Here is a 21,975-nt window from a genome sequence, read left to right as displayed (position 1 = left end):
GTAACTTGCTTTTTTAACTAAATTGCCTTCCCATTCTACCACTACATTATTTCTAAGAATGGTCTAAAAAAGGGGCCAAAGACTGAATAGTCTCCGTATCAATCTGACTACCCTCTCTCTTTATCTGGTTAAGAAGCTCCTGAGTGCTCACTGTACACCTAGTGATCTGCCCCTCCAGCCACTGCCCAAGTTCAGGGCTGTAACTCAACCCTTAACAGGTCTTTAACTTTCCTGCTGTTATCCGGCTGAACGCAAGTGCAGATTCAGTCATGACATTCCATCTATCACAGCTCTCTGGCACGGCATTAAAAATGAATCCATTCACCATTTCAGCCTCATCTCCCCTGAGCCCTTTCAAGGGACCTACACGAGAGCCAAATCAACTCACTTGCTGGTCCCAAGTGTGTATGTTTCACTTTGTCATCTCTTTGTCTGAATATTCCCTCAAAACAAAATGCCCTTTCCTATTTCGCCACCAACTGAAGTTCGCTCCATCCTCCCAGGTTCAGATAACCGTTAAGTCAATTTGTGCCATTAACTTAGTTATGTAGCTTATTCGAGGGACAAGGCAAGCCTAGAGTTCTCCTACTTACCCCCATTCTCAGCTCCCTCACAAACACTTCTTCTCTGTGCCATTAACTCATACAATGATTTAAGAGTCCTTTCAGCAACCAATCTCACAAAAATAATATTACTTGTCCTGAATTTTCTGGACTTGGACCGTGTTTTATATTGGTGGACTTTAAGTTACATCTGGAAGGACAGATACTCTTGAGTGTGTAGCAAAGACAATAAGGAAAATATTGCAGGTACAGGCAGAGTGGGGTTTTTTTGGTATGTACGTATGTACGTATGTATGTATGTATGTATGTATTTAAAAGATTTTGTTTATTTATTTGAGAGAGAGAGACCACAAACGGAGGAGGAGGGGCAAAGGGAGAAGCAGGCTCCCCATGAGCAGGGAGCCCAATGCGGGGCTCGATCCCAGGACCCCAGGATCATGACCTGAGCCGAAGGCAGATGCCTAACTGACTGAGCCACACAGGTGCCCCTCAGATAGAGTGTTTAAGAAGAATATAAATAATAGGGACACCTGGCTCGGTCAGTTAAGCGTCTGCCTTCGGCTCAGGTCATGATCCTGGGGTCCTGGGATGGAGCCCCACATCGGGCTCCCTACTCAGTGGGGAGCCTGCTTCTCCCTCTACCTGCTGCTCCCCCTGCCTGTGCCCTCTCTCATGTGCTCTCTTTCTGGCAAATAAATAAATAAATAAAAATAAAATCTTAAAAAGTAGACAAATAATATAATTCAACTAGCTATCAGCACTATAATATGTATAAAGAGTTATGAAAGATAAGAACACAAAGGAAAAGGAAGATCTGTTTGTGAATGACTGTGAATGACAGCCTAACAGCATGAATTTATTTAGCCTGTAATAGAAATATTTTTATTCATTTAAGACCCTCTATAATTTTAGCCATAATGTAATACAATTTTACTTATAGTAATCTTTTAGTTCATAACTTTGAACCACTCTCACATCTCTTATATCATTAAATCCCATGTAACATAGCTTAGACCACTATCTTTGGAGAACCATACATATGAATTTTCCTAAATAGGCCTTTCATTCCTTAAAGACCAATGACAAGCACTACAATTGGACCAAAATTCCTTAACTACTCTCAGTAACTCATGCCAGTGTTTGACAATCTCTTGAGGAAGCCCCTTCAGACTAACTGTAGAAGAGATATGATATAACAAATCTCATTTACTGAAATTATTTTTCACAGAAGTAAATGAAGGAAATATAACATGCACAATGAAAGAATCATTTTATGTTGTAATAAGTAAGTTTAAGAAATCAGATGTATGATAAAACACAACTGGAGATGCATAAAGATGCCACATTACCCTGGAGGTAAAGGTTGCGGCCTCTCCCATGTGGTCGTTCGAGTGTTATGATCCACGTAATAAGTTCTACCATGAGGATCTTTTCTCTGTTCCCACCTTTAATAAAAATGCAAAAACAAAAATAAAAGATAACTAAGACAATCTGAAAAATCATTCCTTCTTATAATCAGGAAAATTACCGATAAGTCTTACTTTAAAAGGTTATATATACACACACATATAAAGTTTCTTTTCCCAATTATTAGTGCCTTTTAAGTTCTTAATTATTCCCTTTCTATTAACAGTATCAGAAACTCAACAAAATAGTTAACAAAGGAAGATAAAGTAGTACCTAAAGTTTTAAAAAGTTACTAATTTATAGAATTTATCATCAGAAAATTTATTATCAGAAATGTATCATCAGAAAAGACAAATCAAGGGACGCCTGGGCAGCTCAGTCGGTTAAGCAGCTGCGTTCCGCTCGGTCATGATCTCAGGGTCCTGGGATTGAGCCCTGCATCGGGCTCCCGGCTCAGCAGGGAGTCTGCTGCTCCTTCTCCCTCTGCCCTTCCCCCTGCTTGTGCTCTCTCTTTCAAATAAATAAATAAAATCTTAAAAAAAAAAAAAAGACAAGTTTAATCAAAAGTAGAGGAACTTTCAGCCTAATATCACACTCAAGGCACAAAATGTTAATGAGGTAATATTCACTTTTGCCCGCAATTTCAAAAATACATATCTAAAAGATTTTAGCAGAAACTGCATTAAAAAAGTGTATGTGGTGACACTGCTCCACAAAAATTCTTCGATATGCATAGTGTCTTCTTTTTGTATACAACTATCTCCTTCTTGTTTCTGGTAAAACTCCTGAGTTTTTGGACATCCCAATTTCATCTTTTTCTGTTCCATCTCAAAGATTCTCAATCTCTTATTTTCCCCACTCTTATTTTCTCCTCTGTGATTCCTGTTTCTTCCTCTCCATTCTTTCTGTAATATGGTATAGAAGAAAAATGTTAAATATAAAATATAAAAACCTGCTTTTTTCTGAGTTTAACATTCTTGTTTTCAATTGAAAGTAAAATAAATGGAAGTATTTTTCTCTCTCTTAAACCCCGGGAACCAATTTAATTTGATTCCTCTTGGCCTTTAATTATTAAACTCTTTTTTTTTTTTTTAAGAGTTATTTATTTTAGAGAGAGAAAGAGAGCGGAGTGAGAGGTGGGGCAGAAGGAGAGGGAGAGAGAATCTCAAGCAGAGCACAGAGCCTAACACAGGGCTCGATCTCATGACCTTGAGATCATGACCTGAGCCAAACCCAAGAGTCAGACACTCAACCCACTGAGCCACTCAGGCACCCCTAAATTATTTTCTTACACAATGATTATACATATTAAAGCTATTCCCTAAGCAAGGTGTACACATATACACATACTTAAAAAAGACATGTAAAAAAATTAAAAGTTTACTTAAGCTGCATCCAATAAACACAAGTCACAAAATGCTTCAGAAGTAACTATGAACAATAAAAATGCCCAAGTTCACAACTGACTCAGGATCATTTAAGTTGTTAACTTATCTATTAAAAAAGTACTGGGCGCCTGGGTGGCTCGGTTGAGCGACTGCCTTCGGCTCAGGTCATGATCCTGGAGTCCCGGGATCGAGTCCCACATCGGGCTCCCTGCTCAGCGGGGAGCCTGCTTCTCCCTCTGACCCTAACCCCTCTCATGTGCTCTCTGTCTCTCTCATTCTCTCTGTCTCAAATAAATAAATAAAATCTTAAAAAAAAAAAAGTACTATTGCTCTCTTCCTTTTTGTGGCCTTCACTGAAGCACCAGTAGCCAAAATGAAGTTCAATCCCTTTGTGAATTCTGACCAGAGCACACTTGAGTAAGTAAATATGGAAGGATTTGGTGAAATATATTAATAAAATAACTGAATTAAGTTACTGATTGAATAACTAGCGGTTTCAAACTTGGATAATGGGACAGATAGTAAGACTTGCCTTCTCATAAACCACAAAGAACAGTTACCTCATTCTCTCCTGTACTGCTAACCTGTGTCCACAGACTCCTCCTCATTAGAAGCTGATTACCCTTTAAAGTCTCTCCTATTTAAACAAACAAACTTTAAAGTCTCTCCCATTTTATAAAACAAAAACTAACCCTCAGTTCTCCATTTCTCCCTGTGCATTTCCACCAACCAAACATTCCTTTCTCTGTGTGTTCACAGGTAAAAAGCTTTATATACCAGCTCTCTTTAAATGTTTTCTACACACTTCTACCCTTCCCATTCACTCCATTACACAGCACTCTGAATACAGCTCTATTTCCCAGAAACTGCTTTGTCAAAGGTCAACAATAAATAATCTGTTGTTAAATTCAATTGGTGCCTTTCAGTTCTTATCTTAAATTTTTTAGCAGTTTTTGACCTTCTTAACCACTTCCTCAGAAGCATTTACAAGCCAGAGCCTTTGCCCAGTTGTTCATTCACTCAAAATCATTTAATTGGGCACTAATTCACTTATTTAACAAAATTTATTGAGTACCTGCTATATGGCAGGCATGGTTTTGGGTACGAGTACAGAAGTGGACAAAATAAAGCCCTTTCCAGTCCAGTGGAGAGAAAACTGACAAGACACAAATATATGTCACATGGTGATTTAAATGTTACAAAGAAAAATAATACAAGTTGTGCTGATTAGAAGAACCCGACTCAAAAAATTCATGCTGATCTCGTTTATACTTAGTTCTGTAACAGGGAAAACTAATCTAAAATCTATAGTGGAAAAAAATCACAACAGTGATTGACTGAAAAAGGTACTTAGAGAACTTTCTGGGATGATGGTAATATTCAATATTTTGATAGGGGTTTAGTCACCAATGTATGTATTTGTCCAAATGCATCAAAATGGTACGTAAACTTTACCTAAAAAACTTTAAACAAATATTGAACTCTAGTTAATGATAGACAAGCTGAAGTACTGAAGGGCAAAATATACTGATGTCCACAACTCACTGAACTGCATTTAAAAGTTAGATGGATAGAGAGATGAAGAGACAGGAGATAAAGCAAACAGTAAAATGTCAATTACAGAATCTACTGGTAGATACCAGGGTGTTCACTGGCAAATTCTTTAAATTTTTCTGCATGTTTATAAATTTTCCTAGCAAAAATCTGGGGAAAAATAAGACAGGGTAAGGGGATGGGTGCAGAGGGGACTGATTTAAACAGGGGGAATCAGAAAAGGCCCCTGGAGTAAGGTAACATTTGAGCAGAGACCTGAGTCATGCAGATATCAGAGGAATAACATTCCACACACAAGTCTGGGCAAATGCAAAGGTCTTTGGGTGAGATAATGCTTGGCATAATACTCAAACATCATCTCCAGAATGGAATACTCTTCTCTCAGAACACTTGTAATTTCATTGGTAATTAGCTAAATAGCTGAGCAAGTTACAAAAGAGAGGAAACACAGGAACTAAGAAAGATTTTTGAGGAAAGAGAGAAGATGATGTAAATTTGAAAACTGCTAACTTGGACAGGTTACACAAAGAGAGTACTGCCTAAGCCAGAAGAATCAACCTTGGTTCCATTCTTCTTTTCTACTGTCCTCCTCACAACTGATTACCAGGATACATCTTATCATCACCTTATGAGACTAGTGTCCACCTCAGTGCCGGCTATTTTAATTTTTCACCAGGATTAGAAGTTTCTAAGCTTTTCTTTTTTAAAGCACCTTTTTTTTTCTTAAGATTTTATTTATTTATTTGAGAGAGAGAGAAAGAGAGAAAGAGAGTGCGAGCAGGAGTGAGGAGGAGAGGGAGAGGGCCAGACTCTAGGCTGAGCGTGGAGCCCGACGCTGGGTTCGATCCCAGGACCCTGAGATCATGACCTGAGCCAAAACCAAGAGTCGGACACTTAACCAACTGAGCCACCCAAGTACCCTTGCTTCCGAACTTTTTTGATGACAGTTCACAGAATAAGAAATATGTTTTAAATAAACATCTCTGTGGGTACTAGAATGCTATTTACCTACAGATTTTATACACACAAACCCGCACCAGAAAAATAAACTTTCTGGAAACAATGTTTACTCTCACTACAACTAACACTCTTCAGTACTTTCTATTCTGGTCTATACTGACTTACTTCAATTATGTGTTCAAATGCTGGTCATAATCTGCTAATGGGGTGCAACCTGCAACTTGAAAATCACTTATGTAGGTTACTACAAAAGTCTCCTAACACAAAGATCACATATGGTGGCTACAGGCATGCTGAAGCATTTATTTGGCCCCCACAGAATTAAGTTTATGTGCTTATTATCATTTTAAATCATAATGCCTGCTTCTCTCATTTATAAACCATCCTGGCTGCCATCCTAACTTGTCTCCTTGACTCCTAAAATCTGTCTATACCACTGCTAGAATGAATGACCTAACTAAAATGTAAACAGGACAATGCCACAACCCTGCTTAAAATTCATTAATGTTTATTCATGGTTTTCAGGAAAATACTCCCACACTCTTAGAAAAAGTATACAAAATTCTTCATAGGACTGTTTACTCTTTAGTACTACATATGTCACTTCCTCAAATGCTGAACTCAAGCTGTAACAAAATACTATTTCCTGAATTCTACTTATACATTTTTATGGATGCCAGAGATCTGAACATGCAGTTGGCTCTACTGAGAATGAGCCTTTCACTACTGGAGCCTACATTATTGCTCTGCTAAGTCCTAACCCTCTGTCAGAAATGCACTTAAGGGTCATCTCTTTCAGAAAGTATTCTTTGATCTCAATAGTGTAGGCTACTCTCCTGAAAGATCTCTGTATATGTTCCCACCCACAACCTGCTAAACTGAGGTCTAGCCCAGCTTTAACTATGCGGTATAGCTGTTGCTTACTTATCTTTACCCTCCCATCAGACCATGAGGTTCTTAAACAGCTTCTTAGATATACGTGTCACAGTGGCAGACACATGAAACTAGGATAAGTGACTAAGCTGCCAAAGACCGAAAACGAAGGGACAAAGAGATTTTTGAGAGAGAAGGGAAGATACTGTAAGGTCTGAAATGCTGGCAGGGAACAAGTGGGGATTTCCAGAAGTAGCTGAAAATAAGCTCAGAAAAAGGTCTGGCCCGGACAAACAGATTTGATAGTTACAGTGACGGGAGAGCATGAGCACCAAGAGAGGAAGAAGAACATGCGAGCAGAGGAACAAAGGCTAAAAAAGGCTGAAACCACTATTAGGCAGTGGGCAAATCAGATGAGGCAGCAAACAGCACTGAGAAAAACAGTTCAGAAAATAAGACAGGGCTATGAACACAATGACTGCGATGAGAAACCGAGGGCAGAAGACCTCTAGCAGTGCAGTTTCCACAGCTCCGAGAGGAGCCCTGCTAACTGCTGCGAGCTGTGCAGGGAAGCACTGCGTCCGTACGTCTATCGCTGCACCATCAAACTGCACCACATATATGTGTACAAGTCTGAGCCACTGGAAATAAACTTTTTGAAGTCCAAGACAATGAATGATTAACTCATATTAATATCATCAAAGCCAAGTAAAGAGTCAAAAAAACCTGTTAAGTAAATCTGGGAGAGATGACCAAATGGAATACACACATAGAGTAACTCTTTAAAGGAAATCTTAGGAAGCTGAATGTTTTCAATGGGAAAATTTAAAGGGAACTAAGAATTATTAAGCAGCAACAAAAACCTGAATTTTTAACAGAGGTAATCAGCAGAGTTAGGTGACCTTCCCAGCACTCAGTGCTAACTGAGAAAAAGGATGGCCACATTGGGGCCTGGGGAGCAGACCATAAAGGAAGCTAGAGAACTGAAGTAATTATATAGTGTTATGATCATTCTTCTCTAGAAGTAAAAATAAACCAAGAATCAAATCAAGTGTGTCTTGCAAACTAACACTAGGTTTTTTTCTTTTCCCTTCATACTGCACATACTTCATTAGTTAACTGTCCTCAGTTCTAAAAAGTACTTGGTTTGTGGCAAATGAATTATATCAATCAGATTCTGACTTCGATTTCAAATTACTAAACAATGGAAAAATTTTATATACACATTCAACAGTCATATTATTAAAAAGTTGCTATTCAAATGTAAGTCAAACTTCTAAAGCAATATATTTAACATACCCTGATGGCAAAGTTTCTGTGTTGGTATTTCCAGACTGTTGCCGTACAGGTTCCGCACACCCATCTGGCTGTCTTAATTTGGCTGCCTCAGTAGCAGAATTATTTCCAGAATTAGAGGCAGCAGGGTCTAAAGTACTTCCAGCTTCAGATCCAAATGCTGCACTGTTAGAGGGAATACATTCATCGCGTTCTGAGGAAGTCAGTATTTCTTGTGGAGGATCTTCAACAGTAGTAGTAGCGCAATTTGAAGACAAGGCGGTTTCTTCAGGTACTGTTGCAGTACCCGTGGTGGAAGCATTATTGGTTGGTGCAGATGAGGATGATTCTCCATTAACTGAAAAGAGAAAAATCAGTAAGACGAACTGTCAAGGAATGATGAAGCCAACAACTCACCAGTTATACTTATTTAGTTCCTAATCCACCCTGAGTAATGTATCAGGTACTGATGAAAATAATGTTTTCTCTTGCTTACATTTTACAGATGAACATATAAATAATAAAAATTTAAGAATACAGTTGACCCTGGAACAACACAGGTTTGAGCTATGCGGGTCCACATATATGCAGATTTTCTTCAATAAATATAGTACAAACCTTTACAAGTTTCTTTAACATTTTCTCTATCTTACTGTACTGTAATACGGTATGTAATAGATATACAAAATAAGTGTTGACTGTTTATTTACTGGTAAGGCTTGAGGGTCAACAACAGGCTCTTAGTAGTTAAATCTGTGGGGGACTCCAAAGTTCTACAAAGACTTTCAAATGGCGGGGGTTGGGGGTGGGGTGATGTTGGTGCCCCAAATCCCCTGTTGCTCAAGGGTCAGCTGTGTGTATACACACACTAACAACCTTAACTTAAGGAAAAGAGAAACCAGCATGAGTATAACATGTTTTTCCTCCAAATGATCAATTCTGAAAGTCTGCATGGTTTATATAAAAACTTTAAACGATCCCTTTCAATCTCCCTTTTCATATGCAAATGGTAGTAATATCAAAAGGGTAGCTAATATCAAAAATGCCAATGGGGCAGATAAACAGTGGCATTAATTTAGTACTACAGGGGACTGCCAAAAAGATCCAGAAATTTATTCTGCATTTTCTGAAGAAATGATTCAGTACTGGGATCCACTAATACCATTTTCTTAATGTTCATTTTAAATGTGATTGATGAATTTCAATTATGTGTCACTATTAAAGTGAGCCAAATTAAAACTGCAAAGAAAATAGATTATTAACCAAAACCAAAGAAAATGCCACATAAAATTCTAATTGAAATGGGGGAGGGAGACCTAATAAAGAGTAATGGAATCATCAGGTAGATTTTTAAAGAAAGAAAAAGATTTAAATAGTGGAAAGGAAATGTACTATTAAAGGAATCAAACTATAATTACAAAAAAACCAAGAGAATGAATTAAGTTCTGTCCAAATATGGGGGAGAGAATGGCTTGGAGGAAAAAAAAATACAAGAATTAAAATATTTACAGTTACCCTGTATCAAACACTGTTAGGTAACACCGAGAAATGAAAAGAGAATGTGCACAGAGAGACTAAATTCTGGTGTCCTCTATATGATGCTCACTTAAAGAATTATCTCATTTAATATTTACTCTTCAACAGTGCAGAAATTAATTTCCAAAAATGGAAAAGCTTAGCAGCAGTATTTTCAAAGCAAAATAACACTAAATGGGAAAAGAGGAATAATTGAGAAAAGATAATCCAGACCAAGAAGAAACAGTCATTAACCTTTATGCATGCTAAAACACAGCACACAAAACACAAACCGTGAGAAACAAAGGAAGAAAATGAAATATTAAATAGCACCATTCAGTTGTTCAAGGCAGAAACTTCTCTTCTACAATAATTCAACAGCAAGTGCTCGCAGCTCTTCCTCCATCTGTACCACTACCTCCTGGTCCATCATTTCTTGCTTTCAATACTGGCAACAGCCTCCACATTTTAGTCAGCCTGCTTTTTCTCTTGTCCAACTACAACCCATTCTCCAAATGACAGCCCAAAGAAATCTTTTTCAAAACATGTAACTGATCTTTTCACTCCCCTAATTAAACACACCAGTGAATTCCTATGACTACCAGAATAAATTCCAAACTTTAACCACGGCCTATACTAAAGACTACATTAATCTCCACAGCTACCCTTGATTTCTCATAATGGCCTTTCTTCTGTTCCTTGAATAGAACAAACTCCTTCCCACTTCAGAGATGTGCACTTGTGGTTCCCATGGTCTTGGAATTTCTCATGACTGGCTTCTCCTCATCATTTCGAGTACATGCTCAATTACATCTTCAGAAACCACTTGAGGCAGTGCTTGAGTACCCTATTTAATGCTGTTCCTGCCACACCCTAACCTGTTTAGGTTCTCATGTTCTGAAATCATTTTATGTATTTGTTTTTATTTCTTTTCATTAAGTTCGGAGTGTGAAAGCTTTGTCAGACTTGTTCACTCTTGTATTCCCCAACTGTTACAAAATGCCTGGCATATGAAAACAGTATTTGTTGAATCAATAAATTAAAAACAGATCACAGAGGAAGAAATGAACTGAACATACCTCCCTCAAAACTATGCAGATTAAAGAGTGTTAGTAGAAATATTAGTTAAGCACATGAAGAATTTAATAACACAATATATCTGACTTAAATTATAGTTAGTTTCTTACATACATATTCCATCCAAACACTCTAAAAATTTTTAGAAAACCTGACATGTCAAAGACCAAAGGAAAATCCCCAATTATACAATAAGGAGGCCACATTCTAACTACAATAAAACTAGAAACAAGCAGGGTGCCTGGGTGGCTCAGTCAGTTGGGCATCTGCTTTGGCTCAGGTCATGATCCCAGGGAACTGGGACAGTCCCGTATCGGGCTCCCTGCTCAGCGGTGAGCCTGCTTCTCCCTCTGCCTGCCAGCACCCCCTGCTTGTGCTCGCTCTCTGACAAGAAAAAACAAAACAAATAAACAAAAAACTAGAAGCAAAGCAATACAAAATACAACTTACTAAAATGTTTACTGAAAGTCTGACATAATCTGCTAAACACTTTTTAAGGGTTATTTTATTTGGTCTTCAAAGAACAATGCTGAGACAGATACCAGCATTATTCCCATTTTACCAGTGAGAAAACTGATACTTTTATGTCCATAAAAATGATAGTTCTCCCCCAATCCACAATCAATTTGCTTATAAGATAAACTAAATACTAAGTTAAAGAGGAAATAATAATGAAATTATAAACTTTAGGGAAATTAATGGCAATGAAAACAACTGTATCAAATGCTACTGGACAAAGCCAAAGAAGTATCCAAGGATATAAGAAAGAATGGCAATAAATGAGCTTAACAGTCAATTCCAGAGCCAGGCAGGAAAAATGGTAGAAGGAATTAAAAGAACAGTAAAACAGATTAGAATTTCCTAATTTACCTGAGAAGAATCCGTTGAGATCTTGTTGGAACTATAGATCTCAGTTCCCATTCTAGACTTAATGAATTTCTAGGGGAAATCTCTAAGGAAGGGTCTGGGAATCTGTATTTTTAACAAATGCTTCAGATGAATTCTTACCGGTAAATTTGGAGAAGCCATTAAGTATACCTTTCTGAGTTTTATAAAGAAAAACATACATGAATAACACTAGGAATGTCATGAACCACTTTATATCAGTAAGTCTCAAATATATTAACTATGGGGCACCTGGCTGGCTCAGTTCCTAGAGCATGTGACTCTTGAGCCCCACTTTGAGTGTGAACATTACTTTAAAAAGAAAAAAATCTTAAAAAAAAAAAAAAAAAGCTAAGCTCTGAAATATATTAACTAAGATAACAGAAAGACAAATTGAAAAGACATCATGGGGCACCGGGCTGGCTCAGTCAGTGGGACATGCGACTCTTGATCTCAGGGTTATGAGTTTGAGCCCCATGTTGGGTGTTGAGATTACTTAAAAATAAAATCTTTAAAAAGAAAATAAAAAAGACTCATCACAGTAGAATGAAAAAGGTGATGAAATATCTAATATCATTCCACCAAAGAGCACAGGACTCACTTAAGTTTTCTGAGAAAATTCTATGAACCCTTCAATGAACAGATCACTCCCATGTTATTTAAAGTGGTATAGTACATTAGGGAAGAAAAAGAAAAATTGAGTTTCTTAATTTATTCTGTGAGGGTGATATAGCTCTAGAGTTGCAACTAAATAAATTAAAAGATAGTTCAGTATTAGGAAATTATGTTAGGAAATCAACTATGCTAACACATTAAAAAAAGCCTACTTTTTAAAAAAAAGCCTACTTTTTTTTTTTTTTAAAGATTTTATTTATTTATTTGACAGAGAGAGAGAGCACAAATAGGCAGAGTGGTAGGCAGAGAGAGAGGAAGAAGCAGGCTCTCCGCTGAGCAGGGAGCCCGATGCGGGGCTCGATCCCAGGACCCTGGGATCATGACCTGAGCCGAAGGCAGGTGCTTAACCAACTGAGCCACCCAGGAGCCCCCATATGACTACTTTCAATACAAACAAAAAAGCATTCAATAAAACCCTGATAAAATACTTGATAAGAGGAATCAAGAGAAATTAGTAAATAATCTATATTATTCATCAGAAACCCAGAAACCCACAGTAAGCATCATATATTAACTTCAAGGCATTAGGAGAATTTCCATTAAGGTCAGGAACAAACTAAAATCAGAAACAAAACAAGGAAGATCACAATCACCACTCCAATACTGCTGATTACTTTGACAATGCATTAAGACAAGAAAGAAGTGAAAAATATTAGAAATAAAATGATGAAACTCATTCACAAAGGATAAGTTTATTTAAAACATTCACAAGAATCAACTGAAAAACTCTTAGTACCATTTGACCAAAACATTTTAACACAATGACCCTATGTAAGTTCAACATTAAAATTACACTCAAGGGCGCCTGGGTGGCTCAGTTGGTTAAGCGACTGCCTTCGGCTCAGGTCATGATCCTGGAGTCCCGGGATCGAGTCCCGCATCGGGCTCCCTGCTCGGTGGGGAGTCTGCTTCTCCCTCTGACCCTCCTCCCTCTCATGCTCTCTGTCTCTCATTCTCTCTGTCTCAAATAAATAAATAAAATCTTTAAAAAATAAAAAAATAAAAAAATAAATAAAATAAAATTATACTCAAGACCTATCTAAACAAAACCAGAAAACAAATATACCACAGTAATGCAAAATGTTAATAACAGGGGAAATTCTGAGTGGGCATATCTTTGATTGGAGAGATTATTATTGATATAGATCTGTGGTTCTCAACTGGGGACAAATTTGTCCCCCACTCTGAAGACATTTTAGCAATGTCTGGAGCTATGTTTGGTTGTCACAGCTAGGGGAAAGAGAGGATGTTAGTGGTATCTAATGGGTACAGGTCAGGAATGTACAATACATCAGACAGCTATCCACAACAAAGAATTATCTGGCCCAATAGTGCTTAAATTGAGAAACTCTGATGTGTATGTACCCAGCTGGCAAGCAGTGTCTTGCAAAACAAACATCTGTCTGTGGTACCTGCAAAATAAACATCTGTTAACAAATGATATAAGGATGAGTAAAAGGACAAACTACCAAAAAAGACAAAAGGGAAACGGAAGGCAGAGAGAAAAAGAGACGGAGGGAAGTCAGGATCATAGGCTCTTTGCTCAAGAATGTGGAGAATTTTATGTAAGCTAGTATTTAAAACGTGTGACAGGTAGGATAGAAGTTCATGCAAAGCATTTTCTTCTCTACAGATATAAGACCACACCCACTGACTTGGGTTGGTTTTTTTTTAAGTTTTTGTACATTTTTTAAAAAAGATTTTATTTATTTATTTATTTATTTAGAGAAAGAGTGCAAGCAGGGGGAGGGGCAGACGGAGAGGGAGGAGAAACCCAAGCAGCCCACAGGCTAAGTGCAGACCCTAAGGGTTAGATTCCAGGACCCTAAGACCATGACCAGAGCAGAAATCAAGAGTCGGATGCTCAACCGATGACTGAGCCACCCAGGTGCCACTCACTGGCTTGGTTTCTTAATGAATGTATCTCAATCCTTACTTTCAGCTGTTACGACACTTGGTTTACAAGACATATCTCCCTACTTTCATGTTTAATCCTTGAGAAGTTTCCCTTGTACTTTATGATATGTACCTCTCAAAGCACCATGCATTTGTCCTCACTGTAACTGTTCAAATAAAGTAGAAAAAGGCAGAAATACTGGAGTATTTGAGTATCATTTTTACTTCTTTTTAAAAGTGTGACGAAGAACTGCTTCTATATATGCACTTTAAGTTTCTTTAAAGTCAATTCACACAAGTGTTCGAGAGGGCCTTTGGTGATGGTGTGGTTCTGTATCTTGACTGCAGTGGCAACTACATGAAGCCAGACATGATAAAACCGCACAGAACTACACGCACACAAAATGCAAGTGTAACTGGTGAAATGTAGATTTTGTCAATGCCAATTTCCTGATTTTGATATTATATCATAGTTATACACTGCATGTTAACATTGGGGGAGGCTGGTGAAGGGAACATGGGACCTCCCTCTACACTTCTTGGCAACTTTCTGTAATTATTTCAAAATAAAAAGCTATAAACAAAAGTTTTAACAAACTTGTGAAGTCAGTCAGTCCTGCCTGAAACTTACCATACTGAGCACTGATCTATTTTATTAATAAAAGAGTAATTACATATTAGAAAAAGTCATTTCACACTAGAAGTTTTGGGACAGTGGCAAGTGGAGAAGAAACGGTATTTTTCTTAAATATCTACCACCGCTGAAAGACTACTGTAGATCTTTTAGATTATCTCATTTAACATTTGAAACAGTCCTACCAGGTAGTTAATTATCATCCCCTTTTAATAAATGGAAGAGCTAAATTTTGAGGATATGAAATTTGTCCAAGGTCACACAGTTAACACATTAAATGATAGAGCTGGGATTTGAACCTAGTCCTGTTAGAAGCCAAATCTAATCTTTTCAATCATGACTGCCTCCTCCTAGTTAGCTTAAAATAACTAATATTTACAGCAACTAAACTTATCAAATGGACCCTCTTAATCAAAACTCAAATGAACAGGAAGGAGAAAAAAATCCTCCCCCCGCAAAAGCCCTCTTGTATAATACTGTCTCTGGTAAAATGAAATCATTTGTCTTAAAACTCCTTAGCACAGGCCCACAATCCCTTATCTGAAAACCTTGGGGCCAAGTGTGTTTCAGAATCTGTAAGTTTTCAGAACTTAGAAAATTAATATGGCACACATATTGTATATTACATAGTAAGTGAGCAGGTTTGGGGGCTACACGTTGTAATTTCACAATAATATTTCTGTGGCAAAATGGAGAGATAAAACACTAAGCATGATAAACTATGAATCCCTTCAAATCAGTTCTAGTCATTTTGCCATCAAAGGAGTTTACCAAAACATCCTTTTGGTTTTAAAGACTTTAGGATTCTGAATTGTAAGGGATTAAAACATGTAACATGTTATACACAGAATATGCACACTCCTACCCATACCCACACTCCAACATGAAAACGGATTTTAAAGTTCTTGATTAGAAAAAGGAATACCATTTTTGCACTAATGCCTTAAAGATTACCCCATTCCTTGAGAAGTACCTGAATTCATCCTCCTACTAAGGGATGCCAGATCACACAAAAGACATTGGCAGAGTGGTTGCTACCAACAGAGGAGGTTCCGGAAGTCTTTGTAAACTGGCCAATAGAATGATGACAGATGGGACTGTTTTGTCAGATGCCACCAACAATTATCAGAGGAGGTGAAAACATAATCACTAATTTGGAAGAGGGATTATTTGAAGCCTATCATAGTATAAAAGATGAACGATACAACTTTGAGACACTATAAAAATCACACACATCAAAGTGAAGCAGAGGACAGAGAGCTGAGAGAGCCAGATGTCAATTACAGCTCTTCTACTCCCTAGCTGTGATTTCTCTGTGCCTCAGTTCCTCCTGGGAAAAGGGGAAGATTTTAGTATCTATTTCAATTAGTTATGGTGAGAGTTAAATCAGTAAATAGACAGATACTGTTTACTCTTTTTGTTTTTAAGATTTTATTTATTTGACAGAGAGAGACACAGCGAGAGAGGGAACACAAGCAGGGGCAGAGGGAGAGGGAGAAGCAGGCTTCCCATAGAGCAGAGAGCCCGATGCGGGGCTCGATCCCAGGACTCTGGGATCATGACCTGAGCTGAAGGCAGACGCTTAACGACTGAGCCACCCAGGCGCCCTGACATATACTGTTTAGACCATATATAGCACAAATGTTAGAGATTATGATTGTCCTATGTTTCCTAGCAGTTACTGTGAATGTTGTGGTAATCACTTACAATGGAGCTTTCAATTCTGGTTCCTTATGTGTTTTATTTTCTCCCTGAAATTTCGGGCAAGGATAAATGAGAGAACAATGTGGAAAGTGAATTTGTTCCCAATGGGAAGGACCTATAAAGTACCTGACAAGCTGTGGAGTATAAATAAGAGATCCTGCAATGGGGGGAGCCTCGGCAAGTCCTCCTCCCTTCATCAACATCTGAATATATCCAAACACTAAACCATGCAACTAACCAGTGGTCAATAGATACTTTCACCAATCTACTCAAACAGCTAAATATTTTAGGAAGAAAAGCTAACTTACCAAATTCCATAGTTTAAATGGAGGATGATGACAAGATTGAAACAAAGTGGTGATATAAGCCTTTCTGAAATGAGCATTCATCATTCTTATACTTTTCATGAATCAGGTGTGAACTTAATAAATAACTGGCCCTTTACCTAATTACTTCCAGAAATATTTGTAGCATAAAGTCTAAGAATCTATCATATAAGTACATGCTTAGTGAAATGTACTGTTACTTCTAAACCGAAAATATATTTGGAATACCCTCCTAAATAATCTAGAAAAATTCAAATTATTAGAAAATATTTCAGGTATTGTGATCTTTAGATTTCTATCACAGAACTAAAGATTAAGAAAGATTGTACAGTAAGAAGTGTAGCCATTGGTACATAATGTTTAATTTAGTTTTCATTTAAACAATGAGTCATAAATCACCATGCTTACCAGTGTCATTGGCAGGCTCAGATGTGAGTGGTTTTGGAGCTGGTGTATTTTTGGGTCTGGCAGCAACCTGAGACGGAGATGAAGGTGTGTTGTCTCCATTAACTACATACGAAGAGCATGAGTTTTGAACTAGAGTGCTTGTGGGTGCATGATTATCTATTCCATTAGTACCTTCAACAGCCAACCTAAAAAAAAAAAAAAAAAAAAGATGCTTTCTTTAATAAGTAAAATTAAGTAACTTTCGTTCAGAATTGTCATAAGAAAGATTTACCAAATTCTTAATATTCAAACAAAGTGATAGGTAGAAAGAGTAATGAACAAATGATACAGCATGCTTTTATGACATTAAAGTTTAAATTACCTTCAGTTCCAAGTATCCACACTGGCAGATAACTGTACACTCAGATACACAAATACACTAAATCAAAATGAATTCAGTCCCTCAGAGTAATGATCAAGTCATACATTTTAAATATTTAAGAATAATCTTTATTTTAAAATGCTCTGAAAGTATTTTCAAAAAGCTTATGGAACTTTAAAAAATCAATTCCAACCTATTGTAATTTTATTGAATACTGGAAAATAAGCTGAAAAAGGTCTTCAAATATTGATTACAAATTACAATGTACTGGCACTAAAGTAATGAGTACATGATAATCAGAAAAGCTAAGTATTATATTGCAGAGTTAAAAGAATTTATAGTACATATATGAACTGCAAATAAATAAATAAATCTACAACTACAAAACCAAACATTTTTATTTATTTTTTTAAAGATTTTATTTATTTATTTGACAGAGAGAGACACAGCGAGAGAGGGAACACAAGAAGGGGGAGTGGGAGAGGGAGAAACAGACTTTCCGCTGAGCAGGGAGCCCAATGCGGGGCTCGATCCCAGGACTCTGGGATCATGACCTGAGCTGAAGGCAGACGCTTAACGACTGAGCCACCCAGGAGCCCCTAAAACCAAACATTTTAAATCTTATTGACAGTGGACAGGGAGTTGGGCAGTATCACGTAAGTTAACAGTTTTTCCAAATACACAAGCTACCCTATATGTGCTCTCCACAAAGCAGCCTTAATGTTTTTAAAAATATGTAAATCAGGGGTGCGTGGATGGCTCAGTTGGTTAACTGTCTGCCTTTAGCTCAGGTCATGGTCCCGGGGTCCTGGGATCGAGCCCCGCATTGGGCTCCCTGCTCTGTGGTGAGCCTGCTTCTCCCTCTCCCTGTGCTTGCTCACTCTCTCCCTCTGTCAAATAAATAAAATCTTTTTTTTTTTTTTCATTTATTTGACAGAGAGAGAAACAGCGAGGGAGGGAACACAAGCAGGGGGAGTGGGAGAGGGAGAAGCAGGCTTCCCGCTGAGCAGAGAGCCCAATATGGGGCTCGATCCCAGGACCCTGGGATCATGACCTGAGCCAAAGGCAGACGCTTAACGACTGAGCCACCCACGCACCCCAAATAAATAAAATCTTAAAAAAATAAATAAAAATAAATAAATATAAACATCAGATCATGTCCCTGAGCCCTGCCCATCTATCTCAAATCTATTTCTCTCCAAGCTCCTCCTTGCTCACCTTGCAGCAGATATACTACATATCAATTTTATTGAGTATAAAAACATGCTGTAAAGTCTTCAAATGTTTATTATAAATTATTATATACAGGCAGTAATATTATAATGATTACAGGATTATCAAGAAAAGGTTAAATACTACATTCTAGAGTTGGATGAATTTGTAGAGCGTAAATTAACTAAAAATAAACTCAAAGTCTTTGCACTTGCTATGTCCTCTACCTAGAATAATGCTCTCCTGACAGAACTCTGCATGGATAGTACATTTTTGGCTTTTTAATTGTAGCTCAAATGGCACTTCTTCAGAGATGATTCCCCCGACATCTCTCTTTAAAACAGGCTCCCTTCCATTCCTGTCACCTTGTCCTATTTCAATGACTTCATACATCTTAGCACTATCTCCAATTAGTTAATTTATTTCTTTACTTGTTTACGATCTACCTTTATCCCACCAGAATGCAATTTCACAGGAACAGGGCCAGTATTCTTAGTGCTTGCACTAGTGTCTGGCACCAAACAGGCATGTAATAAGTATCTGATGAAAAATGAATAAATTAATGAATGCCACTTTCCCTTCCTTTGTCACCTGTATATTTGGAACGAGATGTCTTCAGGAAATTTGGACACGTGAAGTCTGAAGGAAGCTCCCAAGTGATTCTTCTGATCTGCATAGCCCTCCCCAGCCACTCAGCAAGAATCAGTGATCCAGAAGTCTAAGTAAAAGAACTCATTTGAAGTTCTTCTGATGCTGTAGATCTAATCTTTCATTCAAAATGTCTTACTAGGGTGCCTGGGTGGCTCAGTTGGTTAAGCAACTGCCTTCAGCTCAGGTCATGATCCGGGAGTCCCAGGATCGAGTCCTGCATCGGGCTCCCTGCTCAGTGGGGAGTCTGCTTCTCCCTCTGACCATCCCGCCTCTCGTGCTCTCTCTCTCTCACTCTCTCTCAAATAAATAAATAAAATCTTTAAAAAAGAAAAAAGTCTTACTATATGCAGTAAACAACATTAGGTTTCAGACTGGTGGTAATTCAAGCTCCTTTACCCACCTAAAATTGTATTTCAAAAATTATAAAAACAGATGTGATTACAGATATATATACACACACACAAAATATTTTAATCTACTCAATTGTTGTACCCTTTTAATTCTTAATTTTCTCATATGGACACTAAGTAAATATATTTATTTAAGCCAAATATATATTCAGAAGATATATTTATCTGTTCAAGTGCTCTATAAGAATCAGTTAATGTCAATTTAGGAATAATGATGTTAGTATTAATAGAAGCAACACTTTGTCATACTCCAGTATGGTTTTTTTTTTAAGTATTCTTTTCTTTTTTTTTTAAAGATTTTATTTATTTTACACAGAGAGAGAGCATAAGCAAGGGGAGAGGGAGAAGCAGACTCCCCACTGAGCAGGGAGCCCGATGCAGGACTCGATGCCAGGAAACTGGGATCATGACCTGAGCCCAAGGCAGACGCCTAACTGACTGAGCCACTCAGGCACCCTATTTATTTTTTTAAAAGATTTTATTTATTTATTTGTCAGAGAGAGAGAGAGAGCACAAGCATGGGGTATGGCAGGCAGAGGGAGAAGCGGGCTCCCTGCTGAGCAAGGAGCCCGATGCGGAACTTGATCCTAGGACCCTGGGATCATGACCTGAGCTGAAGGTAGACACTTAACTGACTGAGCCACCCAGGCGTCCCCAAAAAGCTTTTATTAACTGTCATCAAATGTGAATGCTAGGGAGTTTCTGAGATGGCAGGGTGATTTCCGGGGAAAGACTATAATCTGTGGAGCATGTATCTTATAGTGATCTACTACAGGAAGTTCCCCATTCAGATAGCAAAAAGATACCCATTTTCCCACCTTATCTGAGTCTACCTATTTACTGATAAAAATATGCCTAAATGCAGATTCTAAGAAGTCATTTCCAATAAAAAAGAATGAAGACTGACACATGCTACAACACAGATGAACCTTATGCTAAGTAAAAACAGCTAGTAATAGAGGGTGACATATTGTATGATTCTATTCCTAAGAAATGGCCAGAACAGTCAAAGCCACTGGGATGGAAAATAAATTAGTGGCTGCCAGGAGCTAGGAGGAGAGAGGAATGAGGAGAGACAGCTCATGAGTAGAGTCTCTTTTCAGGGTGAGGAGAATTTCTGAAATTAGATAGTGGTGATGGTTATACCAAAATCTACTGAAATATTTATTTTAAAAGGGTAAACCTTTTGGTATGTGTATTATATCTCAATGAAGTTGTTATTTCTTTAAAAACTACTTTTATAAGAATTCAAACAAATGACAAGGTTAGACAGAAACTTTTAAATTCTATGGCAAACTCTAAACTAAGGTTAAAATGTAAAGCTTTATATATGGAAAATGTTACATTACCTTGTCACAAATACTAAAATAAAATATTCTACCTGGAGGTTGGTCTTGTTGAAGGGTCTCCATTTTCATGTAAGGCATCACCATTTTGCTGTATTTCTACTGAACAACAAGAAAGAAAGAAAGCAGGTTTTTATACACTTCTTCCTGGGTTTTTTTCCCTTTCAAATTTTAAAAACACATAAAGTTATCTTACTGGTTGGAGATGAGCTGCAGTTTGTTAGATTTTCTTGCTCAATCACCAGCCCATCGAGCACAACTGTTAATTCACCAGTTTGCACTATGCCATTCTTGTTTTCCAAAGAAAGTTTTAATTGTTCTTTCACTCTTTCCACTAGGAAAAAAAAAACAAAACTTAAGTTAAAAGCTTTTGCCACATACAAAATTATGTGTTAGAAATCAAAACTACACATCAAGAATTACTCTAGTTCAGTATTTCATGGCTACATGTGGAAAGAATTATTTGCACTTTTATCAGTAGACCCTTTTATACATCAGGCTCACTCCCTTTCACACCAAGTTGAAAAACTCCTTGCCCCTCACCCATGCTTTCATTGTCATCTTTAATTGCTCCTCTGCACTGTATAAAGCACAGAGAACATATAAATACACGCAGATAATAAACACAACAATTACCTAAACTTGCTCCTCAGCCCATAAGACTTGTGGTTAAGGCAAAATTTCTGCATGGGAGTCAGGTGGTCTGGTTACTGATTCCAGCTCTGGAGCTAACTGTTGTACTTTGAGTAAGTAGTCCAACTATATAAAGCCTCAGTTGCAGTCTTATAAAATGGAGATAATAAAGGCATCAAACTAAAAAGGGCTGTCAAAAGGCCCAAATGCAAAACCACACAG

The 21,975-nt window shown here is 37.6% G+C and overlaps 1 protein-coding gene across 7 annotated transcripts in view; it reads right to left on the bottom strand.

Moving 5' to 3' along the window:
- WWP1 (WW domain containing E3 ubiquitin protein ligase 1) overlaps window positions 1-21,975 on the bottom strand; it is a 112,563-nt gene that overhangs the window by 33,708 nt on the left and 56,880 nt on the right. For 6 of the 7 annotated variants that reach the window (XM_035011468.1, XM_035011473.1, XM_035011475.1 and 3 more), the window contains 5 exons: window positions 21,317-21,454; window positions 21,156-21,222; window positions 17,141-17,325; window positions 8,045-8,378; window positions 1,913-2,008 (listed from right to left, as the gene is read on the bottom strand). In XM_035011468.1, the coding sequence (XP_034867359.1) occupies window positions 1,913-2,008; window positions 8,045-8,378; window positions 17,141-17,325; window positions 21,156-21,222; window positions 21,317-21,454 (820 nt within the window). The remainder of the gene's footprint in view (window positions 1-1,912; window positions 2,009-8,044; window positions 8,379-17,140; window positions 17,326-21,155; window positions 21,223-21,316; window positions 21,455-21,975) is intronic. The other variant, XM_035011474.1, reaches the window with a different exon arrangement.

The sequence above is a fragment of the Mirounga leonina genome, unplaced genomic scaffold (genome assembly GCF_011800145.1).
Source record: "Mirounga leonina isolate KUSES-001 unplaced genomic scaffold, KU_Mleo_1.0 Mir_165, whole genome shotgun sequence".
NCBI lineage: Eukaryota > Metazoa > Chordata > Mammalia > Carnivora > Phocidae > Mirounga > Mirounga leonina.
The sequence above is the reverse complement of the archived record's forward strand: the minus strand, read 5'-3'. Positions and strand labels throughout refer to the sequence as shown.